General features: G+C 47.6%; 1 protein-coding gene across 1 annotated transcript in view; it reads right to left on the bottom strand.

The window, feature by feature from the left end:
- Positions 1-4,481: 4,481 nt before the first annotated feature.
- Positions 4,482-15,466, bottom strand: part of THBS4 (thrombospondin 4) — a 47,047-nt gene continuing 36,062 nt past the window's right edge. Inside the window, exons 14-22 of the mRNA XM_024755711.1 lie at positions 15,039-15,157; positions 13,899-13,951; positions 11,165-11,358; positions 9,619-9,797; positions 8,930-8,978; positions 8,640-8,836; positions 7,839-8,011; positions 5,256-5,395; positions 4,482-4,702 (exon numbers count right to left, since the gene is read on the bottom strand). Of these exons, the coding sequence (XP_024611479.1) occupies positions 4,641-4,702; positions 5,256-5,395; positions 7,839-8,011; positions 8,640-8,836; positions 8,930-8,978; positions 9,619-9,797; positions 11,165-11,358; positions 13,899-13,951; positions 15,039-15,157 (1,166 nt within the window). The 3' untranslated portion in view covers positions 4,482-4,640. The remainder of the gene's footprint in view (positions 4,703-5,255; positions 5,396-7,838; positions 8,012-8,639; positions 8,837-8,929; positions 8,979-9,618; positions 9,798-11,164; positions 11,359-13,898; positions 13,952-15,038; positions 15,158-15,466) is intronic.

The following is a 15,466-nucleotide window of genomic DNA, read 5'->3' as shown; positions in this document are numbered from 1 at the left end:
TTGTCACTTAGCTGTTTTTTGTTGATTTTGCTTTTTTCCTTATGAGGGAAGCTTTTGTACACAGAAAACACAATTATGGCTACTGTAGATCCTTCCAGCACAAAAAGAATCTGGTCCAGAGGTGAGGAAACTTGAGAACTAGGTCATTTATACACGAATCTAGGGGAGTGGGATATGAGCCACCTGTTTGGAAGGCATACACTTGGAGTCCCTAATAACATTGGGACTATAGGAGAGCTCAGCTTTCCCTTTGGGGTCATGGGAAAAATCCCCTTCAGTGTCCAGAGCCCCAAAACTTTGGCTAATAACCTCAGTCCACTGAGTTCACCCCACATGTCTTGAAACAGTATAGTTTCCTTATTGGGTAAGGGTCTTTTATTCCTAAGAAAACTTAAATATAGAGATGCTGAACCAGTCATCCCAATATTTTTGTGTGGTGTTTGGAAATTATCTTTGACTATGTGGTGTGTAAAGTACTTGAAATATTTAAGAGAATTTGGCATATTCGAGAATTTAATAAACTGAACTTGAGTATTTGATTTTAGTCTTGTAATTTTAAGTTAAAAGGTATGGGAGGGTTTGGTTGAATATATAAATAGGTGGTTAAGATACCTTATGATCCACAATATTCATGTTTGTTATATTTGTAAGAGTTATGTAAGTATGTAGGTAGGTTTTGTCAGACAAATGACAGAAAAATTTATAAGTGAAATTGAAACATAGTAAATTTATAGTATATCACAAATTACTGTAGTGTTATGTTATAGATTAATGTATTAAGTTTATAAGTGCAATTTTAAATGCTTAGGGAGATTTAATTAAGTTTGCAAATGGGACTAAACAAAAGCTTAACAGTGGTTATAAATTTTGCTATAGAGTACTAAGTAGATTTGCATATTGATAGAGTATAGTAGAATAGTAAGATTTTTAAAAACTTGAAGTACAGTTGATTTACAATGTTTGTTAGTTTCAGGTGTATAGCACAGTGATTCTGTTATACATATATGTGTATATATGTATATATCTATTCTTTTTCAGATTCTTTTCCCTTGTAGTTTATCACAGAAGATTGAGCAGAGTTCCCTGTGCTATACACTAGGTCCTTGTTGCTTATCTATTATACATATAGTAGTGTGTATATGTTAATCCCAAACTCCTAATTTATCCTCCCTGCCCTTTCCCCGAGTATAGTAAGAGTTTTAAGTTGAACTTATAAACTTCAGATTTTGTAGTTTGTATCTTTAGTTAATTCTGAGATCCCGGAATAATAACCTGGGAGGGGAGACGGGAGAGCTTCCTTTCTTTCTTGGGTGGAGGCAAAATGTGCTCTACCTCCCTCTTTGCACCTGCTCACAGGCCCTGGAGCTGTCTCCTGATGCCCTCTGCACCCTCCTCCTGCCCCAAGAACTCTCCCCACACCTGGTGGGAGTCTACCCAGGCACGGTATTTTTCCCACAGTGATGAGCCTCTTCTCTCGGCCAGTCACACCTCCCACGCCCCCAGGACCCTTGATCTCAGTCAGAAGTGAGGAGGTGGATAGGCAACGGGATGACTTTATCCTCGTTGGTGAGTGATGGCTGCTCAGACTCCTAGGGGTGTTACTAAAACTCAAAGGAGGCCCTTACTAACCTGAATGAAACTCTAATAGGAATTTGAGTCACTGAGATAAAGTTGAGTGTAAACATTCAAAAGTCCCAGGTTGTGACTTGGGGAAGAGGGTACCACACCTGCTAGTCTGTTCCTATGGTGTGTGTCTGGCCTTTGTCTAGCTTCTCTCAAGTGCTTCCCGATTTTCATAGTTTCTTCCACTTCTTCGCTTTTTTAAATTGAATATATTTGATATATAACGTTGTGTGAATTTAGGGTATACAACATGTTAATCTGATATATTTACATGTTGTAATGTGATTGCTGTTGCAGTGATATTTGGCGCCTCTATCATATTACATAATTATCATTTCTTTTTAGTGGGTGGGATAAGTTTTAGTCTCAGCAAGTTTGATGATTGTAGTACAATATTGTCGTGTATATTCACTGTATCATGCATTGGCTCTCTATGACGTATTTACTTCTCATTGCAAGTTTGTACCCTTAAACAACAGCAGTCTTATCCCCTCACTCCCCATCCTCTGGCAACCACCATTTTACTCTGTTTTTCAAAAGTTTTGACTTTTTTAGATTCCACATATAAGTGATATCACACAGTATTTGTCATTCTGTATCTGACTTATCTCAGCATACTATACTCAAGGTCCATCCATGTTGTTGCAAATGGCAGATCCTCCTTTCTCATGCCTGAATAATATTCCATTGTGTGTGTATACTACATCTTTTTTTTTAATCCATTCATCCATTGGGCATTTAGGTTGTTTCCATATCTTGGCTATTGTGAATAATGCTGCAATAAACATGGGAGTGTATGTATTGCTTTGCAATCCTATTTTCATTTCTTTTGGTATATACTGATCTTATGGTAGATCTATTTTTAATTTTATGAGGAAACTCCATACTGTTTTCCACAGTGGCTGGACCAATTTACATTCAGACAGTATATAAGGGTTCTCTTTTCAACACCTCCTCGCCAGCACTTGTTGTCTCTTGTCTTCTTGATGATAGCCATTCTAATAGATGAGATGAATCCCATTGTTTTTTTTGTTTGTTTTTTTGCGGTACGCGGGCCTCTCACTGTTGTGGCCTCTCCCGTTGAGGAGCACAGGCTCCGGACGCGCAGGCTCAGCGGCCATGGCTCACGGGCCCAGCCGCTCTGCGGCATGTGGGATCCTCCTGGACTGGGGCACGAACCCGCGTCCCCTGCATCGGCAGGCAGACTCTCAACCACTGTGCCACTAGGGAAGCCCCCCCGCCCCCATTGTGGTTTTGCTTTCCATTTCCCTGATGCTTAGTGATGGTGAGCATCTTTTCATGTGCCTGTTGGCCATTTTGATGTTTTCTTTGGAAAACTGTTTGGTTCTCTGTCCATTTAAAACTTGGATTGTTTTTTGTTATTGAGTTGTATGGGTTTTTAAAAATATATATTTCAGTTTGGCATGTACTTCAGTGATTAGAATGAAATCCCCCAAGAACAGTATCTGTAGCCTTCATCACATATTGCTAGTAAAGTGCCAAGGACTCCAGAGAAAGCACACTAAAATTTTGTAGTATGAAATACCTTTTATACCTATAAAGGTATGACGTAACTCTACCATAGAGTGGGTGTGGACCAGGAGGGCCAGAGAGCTCCTGGAGGCCCTCGGGGCTCAGGAAATAACCTTTCAGCGGGATACAAAAAGCAAGGAAAGCGGGGAAGATTGAGAGGTGACAATCTCCAACCATATGAATTTACTTCTCCTTCCTGGGCTTTTTAGAATTGGGAAAGATTTGTAGATGTGGAACCACATGTGTCACGACAGAAATATGGCCCAGAGATCCTGGGAAGGCAGCTCCTGTAGCAGGATCTGCCTGCGAGACTAGATTCCCTCTGTGTCAGCAGAGGGAATAATTGGTAGACAGGTCTAAGTTCTGTCCACTCACTGAAGACCCTGATTGAAGGTCTAAGTCCTGACTTTTGAGGCAACCTCCATCTGTAGGGTTTACATGTGAGAGGTGGCCCGAAATCCTGCACATCTCATATTGGTCATGCGTATGCCACTGTGTTTTCTGACTACTGAAATATAATAAAACAGTGGTCACAGTATTTATCCTTTATTTATGATTTAAAATACTTCCAGGAATTTTAGAATTTGGAGAATATATTACTGCCCAGCAATATTCCTTGAAACAAAAATCTAAGGGAACTTATAAAAATTTGCCTGGATCTTTGCTTAACAAATGGAATGGGAGAAAGGCTAGTGCAAAAATCAGGCAAGTTTCTGTCCCGTACACACAGCGAGGCTGCTGATACCACCGCAGATAGAGTGTATGTTGTGAGCAGCTTTCTGAGTTGTAGGAGGGCTTCTATGATCCATATACGCTATTGTCCTTATTACTTAAAAGGCATTCGTGCAGCCAGCCAGCCAAAAATTTACTGGATATCTACTCCATGTCGGGCACTCAGATTATACAGATTGTAGTTAAGACATGGTCCTTTATTCTCAATTAGCTGATATTCCACTAGAGGGAGCCAAATATATAAATAAGCACAATAACCGTGTTGAAAGTGCTGGCATAGAAGTCTGGGCAGAAGGTGTGTGTGTGAGGTGGGGAGGGTAACAGAAGGAAGTGGACAAATCTGCCCCAGGATGGGTCAGGAAAAGTCTTCATAGGAAAAGTGTCCCTCAGCAGTGTTTCTGAGGCTTCTTACCCAGAATAAGGAGGCTGCTGAGGTGAGCACGGAACTGTGAGGCTTGTGTGAAGCTAACTGGAGAGACGGAAGATGAGACCTCTGGCCTGAGCCTTTTGACTGTTGCACGTGGACACCACAGAGAACGGCACACACATCATCAAAGCCTGAGCCCCGTGCAAGTGATATCTGGGTAACACAGTTTTTAGAAATTCTCTTCTTTATTGCTACATTCATATAAAAAGTTTGGTATATTTGGGTGGGCAAAAGAAAGCCACAGTGTATATAAAGAAAGTTGTAGGAGGTTAAAAAAGATGTGGTTTCAGTGTCTGGAAAAGCAGTCACGGATTGTTTCTTTGGTTTAGTTATCCAGGCGATCGAAATTCTGGGTTTGAAATTCTTGGAAGTCCTCTGGGATGGTGTCTGCAAAGGAGAACAGGCACAGAGGGATTAGGAAGGCTCTCTCCAGCCCGCATCCTGGTGCATCTCACGCTGGGAGGCATCCTGTAGGGGTTGCTGTCAGCCCACCCAGCAGGCCCTCAAAGACACCACTTCACGCCACACCCGCGGCAGCCATTTTCTACCGCCGGCTGCTTTGCAAATTGTTGGCTTAAAGCCCAGGAATGCTCATTCACAGGCCTCAAGAAAATTTGCACGCAGAATGGATTTTTTGAGTTTATGATTATGTGTGAGCTGTATGAAAATGAAGGGTGCCTGTCAATTAAACCTGCCTGAATCTCTCACTGAACCCACGTCCTAAGCCAAGCAGTTTAATTCTCTGGGGCTCAATTTCCTCATCTATCAAATAGGAAAAATGAGATCTACCTCTTACTTGGATGACACAGGGATTCTCAGGTTTCGGGAATATGTGGCATGAGCTTGTGGCTCCTGGAAGGGATGTGTGCTATACAAGAGGGTGGCATTCTTTGATTTTTTTCTAGTAGTAATAGCATGCAGTGACAAGAATGTACGTTACCATTGCAGCGATATTTGAGGTTGGACCAAATGATGTTCTCCTGGGAGAAGCAGAACACGCCGAGCCGGCCTCCACGCATGGTGGTGTCTATGGTGACCCCCGAGTCAGCCACCAACTCGGAGCCTTCATAAAACTGCACCCTGAGGACAACACAGCCAGAGCGGGTCTCCATGAGCGGGTCTCCAACCAAGGTTGGTGGAAGCACCTGTCATGAGACCTAGGGGTCCCACTTCTTATCCACCTGCGTCTTTGCTGTTTCATACTCCACTTTTCACAGACCTGGATCGTGCTCCCGTGTTCCCCTTTCCCTACGAGACCGGAAGCTCCATGAGGTCAGGGACCACCTGTCCACGTCTCCCCTCTTCCGTCTCTCCAAAGGCCTAGCACGATGCTGGGCACCGAGTTCAACTCGCTGGGTACTCGCTGATGAGTTAAAGAGAAATCACAATACGGCTCAGGACCAAGAGGCTTTGTGACTTCACTGTCCAGTGAGTTACCTTGTCCAGACCTCATGCTTGAAAACCACTGCTTTTCTCTAGGTCGAACTGATAACACTTGGTGGAATCCCAGAGCAATGATTCTCCTCGGGAGGGACGGCACTCCCTAAGCAGGGTTTGAGACATTTGTGGGAGCATTTTGAGCTGTCACCGTGGCATTTAGTGACAGAGGCCAGGGGTGCTGGGTGGCTCACACAGCCCTGGAGAGAAAAATCAAAACTTGTCCTGCATCCAGACACTTTTGGGGTGCTCCTCCAGACCCTTGGGTAGGTGAAGAGACTGTTATCTGGGCTTAGAACCTAACTCTCTCACTTGTGAACATCAAGTAGTTTTTGCACTGGTATTGACTGATTTTCCAGGGTAAATTGAAAACCTGTGTACAGTCGACCCTGAAACAACATAGGCTTGAACTGCATGTGTCCACTTATATGTGGATTTTTCCCAAATACTACTTTACTATGTGATCTCCAGGTGGTTGCCTCTGCAGATACTGAGCCGCTGATACAGAAGGCCGACTATGGGACTGGAGCATCTGCAGATCTTTATCCCTGGCGGGGTCCTGGAACTGATCCCCTGAATTGCTCAAAGGTCAGCTGTACTTCGTCTTGTTTAACAATTAAGCTGTTTACTATTTACTTATTTTATTGACATATAGTTGACTTACAATGTTGTGTTACTTTCTGCTGTCTAGCAAAGTGAATCAGTTATACATATACATATATCCACTGTTTTAGATCCTATTCCCACATGGGCCATTACAGAATATTGAGTTCCCTGGGCTATACAGTAGGTCCTTATTAGTTATGCATTTTATATACAGTAGTGTGTATATGTCAATCCCAACCTCCTAATTTATCCCTTCCCCGCCCCCCCCGTAACCATAGATTGTTTTCTACATGTGACTCTACTTCTGTTTTGTGAATCAGTTCATTTGTACCTTTTAGGTTCCACATGTAAGCGATGTCGTACAATATTTGTCCTTCTCTGTAGCTGTTCACCATTTTAGAAAGTCACATTACCACTGTTGTGTCTACAACACACCAATCTGTAGTAGGACATTGTCTCTGCCGTGATTCTAGGCACAGGTGCCAGTGTCTGTCTCATTTTGTGTTGGCTGTGGTTGTGTCCAAGCATTTACACGATTTTGTTATAAATTATTATTTCTCTATTAGAGATCAGATTGACTCTTTAAAATAATATGTGCAGGTAGGTTATATTTTCTATGATTTTATTTTGGGACACAGAGGGGGCATCTCAAAATATGTCATAAAAAAGGGGCATTAAGCTTAATAGGGCTGAGAACATGGTCATCTTACTGTGAGACAGATTACATTTGATGTAATGTCTCGAAGAAGGACAAAATATGAACTAGCCCTCATGATGCGCTTTTTTCCACTCAGCAGCTTCCTTGCTCCCAGTCAGCAGAAAGCAATCAGCACCCTTCCTAAAAGTGCTACATAAGCTGGCATGGGTGTTGATCTGTAAGTTTGAGGAATGAGAGAGAAAAGTACACCGACTAAATTTCAAAGATGTAGTGCTAAGGCATCCTAGCTTCTGAGAACAGTTGTTTTTTAAATAGTCCTACAGGGAAATAAGGGAGATTACATCGGCTCACATGAGGGCCAGTTCATGCCGAGGGTGGGACACGCCATCACTGTGTCAGGCACTGGGGAGACCAAGATAAAATGACATGGGTGCTGCCCTCGTGGAGTTTATCAGACCGTGAGGGACTCGCTGCAGTGTGAAATGTTTGTGGGTAAGTGATGATAGAGGGACCACATGGGGATGCGGATGGGAGAGTCAGTACACGTCTCACCTCACACGGGTCAGCATGGCAGAGGGGAATCCCCGTTCTGGTGCCCCGGTACCAAGGCCTCCCCCACAGAAGGTCCTTCTACTGCCAGTTTGGCCCTACCATCCAGGCAGTCAGTCTGAGCCAGGTGTCGTCCTCCCACCTCTTTTCTGGGAGCCTGAGGTCCCAGCGTGTCCTCGGGGACCCTCGGCTCAGGGAAGCGGAGGCTCTGTGATGCAGAAGGAGGATGCGCTTTACTTCAAGTGCACGGTGAGGAGGGGGCGCTGCACCTACCTGATGTAGCCCACCTGGGGCCGGTGCTGCAGGAACCAGCGGTAGGACACCTTGTCCTTCCAGCCCACGTTCCTGGAGTCCTTCCACAGCAGCCTGACCTGGTCGCTGGTGTCCCCGGTATGCCACAGGGAGTTGCGGAGATGCTCCCCCGGACCCGTCTTAGACTTAACGGCCTGGACGACACGAGTGAGGTCTTAGAACAGAACACACAGACCGCCCTTCCCGCACCCTCCATCCCTGGGGTGGTGACGGGGTGGGAATTCACGGTTACAATCTGGTGGCTTTGGATCTGGACACAAAGCATAAACACTTAAGTGCCATTTCTACTGCGATGCTCCCCCCAGCCTTTCAGTAAGCCGCACTGGCCAGTATTCCACTAACCCAGCCCATGTTTTTCCTGCTGAAAATCCATTGCTCCCCACATTTGGCCAGTGAGGGCTCTGAAGTGTGCCTTTCCTCCCAGCAGGAGTAACAGAGGTAGCCTCCTAGCCCTCCTGTACAAAGCTGGCCCCATCGAGGAGACACAATACCAGCTTCCAAAAGAGTGTGCCTGAAGCTGCACCTCCAAATCCTCCCCACCTCTTGGGCCCCTACTGGGGCTGACATTCTCACCATCAGTCACCCAGAGGGAAGCATGTAGCTTGTACGCAGGAGTGAAGGCAAGGCCCTGGATGGGCTCCAGTGTTCCCTAACTTGAATGCTGGCACGAATGCATCAATTCCTTAGATGGATAAATGCCATATGGGAGAACACAGAATTTAAAAGGTGGGTGAAGGGCCCAGAGGAAAGGGAGATGAGTACCTTGAGCTGAATGCCAGGTTCTGCAACAGCTCGGAACGGGGTGGCCTGCCAGTACGTCTGCTCTGTCTGCTTCCACATGACCACATAGAAGCTGGAACTGTCTTGGTAACCAAAGATAAAGCCAGCATAGTCATCGTCCGTCTGGGTGTTGACGTGGAAGGTCCCTTCGAAGTCCACTCCATTAAAAGCCGTGTACCCTGTAAAGATCAAAATAGATGAGAAAAACAGACAAGCCACACCAGCTTGAAAGAGTGAATTCTGTACCAGTGGTGATGAGGCCCTGGACGTACCCACTGCCAGGCCTGGATCACTGTTCATGGTCTGCACGATCTCCATGCCCTGCCGAGAGAGTTGAAGGGGTTAAGATTAACCTTGGAGGGGGTAGAATAATCTCAGAGAAGCCCAGAACCTCAGACCTCCATGTAAAGATTTCATTATCTGAGGAACTGCTCTACCTTGTTGTGTGCTCAAAGAAAGCGTACCCTTAGAAAAAAAAACAAAAAACCCTCAAAGCTAAGTAGAAATAGTTTTGCTAAAACTGTCACTTAGGCTGAGTCAATAAACAATTAGAGAACATATGCTTCTAATGAATGTGACCTCCTGGGTGACACTGGAAAACCTACGAAGCCTCTCTGTGCCTGTCTTCTTCAGGTCCACGGGGAGGAGGACACACCGGAGCATCTACTGCGGAGATTAGAAGCATGGCTCTAGGGTCAGACTGCCTCGGTCCCAAGTCCAGCAGTCTTAGCTGCTTAACTGCAGTGCTACAATGAGTAATCATTCAAGCTTTGTAACACTTGAGCTCATCTGTAAAACGAGGCTAACGAAAGAGCTCTGTCACAGGGCTGTTGAGAGGAACAAACACGACGTGGAACAGTACCTGGCTGGAGGTCGGCACCCTCAAAATTTACCCAACTACTCTCAGAAGGGCCTGTGTTGAGAGGCAACGCTGAGCCGGTGCCAACCGCATGACCCTCACCTTGTTCAGGACCACCCAATTGGGATCGATCTGGGCGTCCCCTTCAGGGTCCAGGACCACCGTCTGATAGGCCCTGAAGTCGGTCAGGGTGACCTCTGCGTTCTCCGGGCACACGTCGATCCGATCGATGACCTGGTCGTGGTCGAAGTCTGTCTCGCAGATGTCCCCCACGCCGTCGCCTGCGGGGGTGGAGGAGGAGGGGATCAGTTCAGTAATGCCTACTACCCTCAAGCCACCCGCTCCGTGACAGAGGGGGGCTGGGCAAGGAGCAGAGAGAGCCCAAGACCCAGCTCCACGTGGAGCGAGGAGTCCTGGAATCAGCCGTGCCTGAGCCGGCCCCGCGGTCCTCGTGGTGGGTTGGTGAACCCCACTGCAGGTGAGTGAACCCCACTGCAGGTGATCAAAAGGACTTCCTAGGGACAGAGTGGAGGGCAACTGTCCAAAGATGACCTGACAAGGGACTTCCCTGGTGGTCCCGTGGTTCAGACTACATCTTCCAATGCAGGGCGTGCGGGTTCGATCCCTGGTTGGGGAGCTAGGATCCCACATGCCTCGCAGCCAAAAAACCAAAATAAAAAACAGAAGCAATATTGTAACAAATTCAATAAAGACTTTAAAAATGGTCCACATCAAAAAAAAAAAAAAAACCTTAAAAAAAAAAGTACACTTCAATGTTGACCTGACAGGAAACCCTGGCTGTCCTCTAGGACAGGGGTTTCACCAACTGGTGGATTTTTTTTTTTTTTTTTTGCGGTACGCGGGCCTCTCACTGTTGTGGCCTCTCCCGTTGCGGAGCACAGGCTCCGATGCACAGGCTCAGCGGCCATGGCTCACGGGCCCAGCCGCTCCGCGGCATGTGGGATCTTCCCGGACCGGGGCACGAACCCGCGTCCCCTGCATCGGCAGGCGGACTCTCAACCACCGCGCCACCAGGGAAGCCCCAACTGGTGGATCTTAAGCCTGACCTTCCGAAAGCAAATGTCTACAGTACTTTCTGGACTATGATGCATAAAAAGCAGGGAAATTATGGTCACCAAAATCTAAGAAGAATTTACAGTGATCCTTAGGCTGAATATAGCTCAGTGTCTTTTGTCCAGCCGACAGATGGTATTAAAATTTGAATGTGCATACTGGGATGGGCATGCCCTCACCAACACACCACCGTGTGTCCTCACCCCTCTGCTGTCTCATTTCTGGCTCTGTGCATACCTTTCCTTAACAGCTTGGCCCCTGCTGGCATCAGGCATCACGCAGCGCTGCGGTGCCCTCCCCTCCATCCCGCTCCTGCCCTGTGACTCTGGTGAAAGGCACGAGCAAGATGGTGAATCAGCTCTCCAAGCCCCAAACAGCACGTGGCTGCTTCCCTGCCCCGTGTGGTCTCCTCCTCGGGCTGCGCGGAAGCAGCTCTTATCTGACAGTTGGAGACTGGTGTCTAGCAGATGTCTACTGTCCACACAAGCTGTGGCTGCTCAGAGAAGCTGGGGCCCTGGCAGAGGTGGGCCACCCTGTGCCTGGCTGAAGGGAGCCCGGGGCTGAGCCCACTTACTGTTGCTGTCCTCCTGGGCAGGGTTGGGGACCAGCCGGCAGTTGTCTGGTCCAGGGGGCACCAGGTCTGGGATGCCGTCATTGTCGTCATCGTCATCACACTCGTCACCAATTCCATCCTTATCCGTGTCCAGCTGGGCACTGTTTATGACAGTGGGGCAGTTGTCTGTACTGTCCTGGTGCCCGTCTCCATCACTGTGGGAGAAGGGAGAGGGGGTTTGCGTCCCAGTTCAGCAGAGGACGCGAAGAGTCCAGTTCTCAGGAGGGAGAGTTTGGGTTTGGGGTCTTAACCAGGCTTGGTCTTTTATCACCCCCACAGGTCCTTAGATGACGCTGCCTTATGGGCCTCAGAGATCATTTCCCACTTCTCTAACCTGTTGAAACAAGTAGATCATTTTCTATTCAAAATAAGGGCCTATTTCTGTGATTTGGTGACCAGATGCTCCTTTCAGTCCCCGGGCACGACTGTGACCCCCGACAGAGAAAGTGGGAGGGGAACAAAGTGAGGGGCAGTGGACTCACTGCCCGCTGTGATCCTGGCTCAGCTGCGTACCAGCATCGGGCCCCGGACGTGACACTTACCCCTCGACGGCTCAGCATCCTCCCCTGTACCATGGGAATAATAACAGCCCACCTCACAGGGTTGTTAGAAGATTGAATGATAAAGTGATTAGAATTTTGCATGTTACGTTTTAATATAAGAAAAACACTTCTAAGTGCCTGGCTCTTGGGAAGCCTTAAGGTGTTTCCTTTTCTGTGACTCTTCACCATGCCCGGCCAGTAAGCCTGAGAAGCGTCAGACGGGAATGCACAGGGAGAAGGGCAGGAACAGCAGGGCCGCCCTTCCCAAGAACTGAGCACGTAGGCCGGGCTCGGCCCTGGGCTAACGCACTTCTCAGAACCCTCGTTCTCTGCCCACCTGACATTCCTTCTTTCCAGGCCTAACGGCCACCTGAGGATGAGTCTGCCCTGTCCCCAGGCTTCCCTGAGTTGATGGAGGCCTCCCACGGCTACCCTGGATTTGAGCAGGTACTCCTTTCACGGGCGCCACCCACAGCTCGTCCTGGACCAGCAACTGCCCCATGCTGTCCACAGTGGGACAAGGAAGGGGGAAGCCAGGGGCCAGTCCTTGCCCTTCAGGCCAATGCTTCCCAGATGGGTCCCAGAGAAAGTGAGGTCAACCCTGACAGGCAGAAGGTGACACAACTCCAACAGTGGAATTCCTGGGCATGTGGCAGGGCTGCTTTCCAAATCATAAGATTGAGCTATTTCCATTAGCAGCCATTCCATATAGCCCTGAACATTTTTATGCAAAACCAAGCAGTTTCTGTCCTCAAGTTTGTGGGAATTAAAATGTAGTGGAATGAGTTATTTTAGGCAGAAAATCTAGAGGCTGGTGGGACAGGCTATTTTAGAAATCACTTAGATGGCACCGAGAGCACAGGATGACCTACCCCAGGGAACATCCTTGATGTACATTATTGAGGGACGTTGTCAGGGTACCAGTCGCATCTTCCCCTCAAAAACGGAGACATCCTATGTCAAACTGTCTCCAACTTGCCTCTCCTTTCCTCATGCTGTGATAACACTAATACCTCAGTTACCATTTTCTGCAGCTCATCTGAGGGCCAGCACTGTAGGTAGGAGCTTTACCTACATTATCTTTCTTTTTTACCATCACTTGGCATTTAATTCTCTCTACTTTGCAGATGAAGAAATTGAGACTCAGAGACTGAGAAGTCTGTTGACGTTCACTTAGCTGGCATGTACTGTGCATCAAGGACACGGAGCACAAGGACTTGACAGGAGCTGTCCTTGAGCAAGGTTGGGCTTGGGAGCTGCTGCCTGCAGGGAAGCCTCGGAGAAGAGGTTGAGAAGGGCAGCTGTGTTTCTTCCTGCTTTGCCTTTTAGACTCCTTTCCCTCTCTCACCCCTGTCCTGCTGCCCCTATGATTCCCTACAGAGAGGAAAGGGTTTAGAGTCTTGGACGGCAGGTACCTCTAGGGCAGAGCTGGCCATGCCTACATTTTTGATGTTCCTATAGCATCTGATCCAGCCCTGTGTCTTAACGTAGGACTCCATCCATGTGGGGCTAGAAGGGCTGACAACATTCATTTGCATAGAACAACTCCACCCAAATAAAGAAAACTGAAAGAAAAAATTCCAAGGACAATGAAATAACAGTGATTCCCTCAGCACACTGACAGCTCTCTATTTTGGGATGATGATGAAGCTTTCCTGAGAGCTGAAAGAATATAACAGCAAAAGAGCTAACATCTATGCAACAGAAACTGTAATATGTCCTTTCCATAAATTAACTCAACTTTCACAATAGTCCTAAGAGCTACGTTCCATTTCCATCCCCATTTCACAGATGAGAAAATGGAGGCACAGAGAGATGAGGTAACTTGCCTAAGGTAAGCTGATGTGTAAGTGGAGGAGCTGGGATTTATATCTAGCTGTGTCGCTCCAGAGCCCAGCTCTAAAGCATGATGCTACACCGCCTCTCCTGTGATAGAGTCTCAGTTGCTTGAGTGCCTAGTGGCCCCTCCTGGTACCGTCAAGTCCCCCATTCATGGAGGTGCAGTGACCCTGACCAAAGACAGGGCTATTGTCCCTCCAGCAACTCAATCTGCCCAGAGAGATCCCAAAGCATGGTAGCAACGGAGAGCTCTGAAAGAGAAAACTTTCTCTGGAATTTTCATCAGCCCTGTGCAGCTGGGAGACACGCCATACCTGTCCTGATTGGTGTCACAGGAGTCCCCAACCAGATCGTTATCCACATCAGACTGCAAAGAGAACAAAACGTGTTATTTACCCCTGGGCCTGCACAGAATGTTCCAGAGAAGGCAGACCCAGCCCATCATCACTGGATCTCAGGAATTATTTTTCTGGAATTGGGGTGGTGCAAACTGCAAAAGGACAACACCATATTGGTGTAGGCACAATGCTGAATTTTCAAAAAAGCCTTCCAAAATATCAAGCTCCAAGGATGGGCTGCCTACACACCAGATGAGCTGATTGGAGAAGGGCGCTGGGGCAGCATGGTGGCAGGTGGAGACGTGGCACTCTGGCACGGGTCGGAAGGGAGCCAGCCACAGGCACGGGGACAAGGCAAACAGATTTTGCTTTGCTTCTGCATTTTGGAATTGAGCCAGAATGGGAGTGAGTCAGAGGGCAATAATGACGCCCCTCTCTCAGGGCTTTAAAAATAAGTGACACATCACATCCAATTATCCAGACAGGAAGGAGGAGAGAGAAGGGAAACAGCACATCGCTGACTGATCCCAATCTGAAATGTCCATACATAGGCTGTTGTTGGGATCTGGGGATGAAAGGGACATGGGGCTCCCAATGGTTAACTGCCACATTGCATTTTCCTTTCAGCAAAAAAACCCAACTTGTTTTGGGCATCATTAAACTATTACTGGGACTTCCCCGGTGGTCCAGCAGGGACCACCAGGTCCAGCATGTGCTCCCAATGCAGGGAGCCCGGGTTCGATCCCTGGTCAGGGAACTAGATCCTGCATGCTGCAACTGAAGATCCCGCACACAGCAACGAAGAGCCCACGTGCTGCAACTAAGACCCAGTGCAGCCAAATAAATTTTAGGAAACCCCAAAAACTCCTATTCCTAACCTCACAGGGACTTCACAGCCTGTGAGATTAGTCCAGAAGGCCTCAGATCTCCTGTAATGTTCTCCCCATCACCTCCAGGCTTAAGTATACAATTTCACCACCTCTGCTGTTAGGTATAAGACAACAGCAAAGAACCGGCCTGGCGGGCTTGGCTGGGTTCCTCCAGACACGTGTCTTACATGAGTCTCTGCACTGGGCAGTTCAGCCTAGAGTTTGGATGCCCCTGGATCCTACTAACCTGGTTAGGGTTGCTGACATCAGGACAGCTGTCACAGGCATCCCCCACGCCATCACCATCTTTGTCCTGTTGATCACGGTTGGGAACTTTCTGGCAGTTGTCCAGGATGTTTTTTATTCCTATGAGAAAGGAGTGCTTCCCTGAGTCAGGTGAACATCACAGAAAGGTCCGGAGCACAGACTTCCAGGTGCTGTAGAGATCAGGCCAGCACATGGCACACAGTAGGTAATGTCTGCCTGGGCCATCCTCAGAGAGCCATACCTTTTCCAGCAGTTACCTGGAGGTAATGTCAAAGGATGGATTCTGGGAGACTTAAAAGAAGAATGACCGAAGGCATTTATCCACTGAGTTAGAATCTGTTGAAGATATCAAGGGCTATCACTGCAACCAGATGAGGGGGTCATGAGGGCTAGGTGGGCCGACCCTGG

This window comes from Neophocaena asiaeorientalis, unplaced genomic scaffold, assembly GCF_003031525.2.
Source record: "Neophocaena asiaeorientalis asiaeorientalis breed wild unplaced genomic scaffold, Neophocaena_asiaeorientalis_V1.1 scaffold37, whole genome shotgun sequence".
Taxonomy (NCBI): Eukaryota; Metazoa; Chordata; class Mammalia; order Artiodactyla; family Phocoenidae; genus Neophocaena; species Neophocaena asiaeorientalis.
This window is presented reverse-complemented; position numbering and strand designations above follow the sequence as displayed.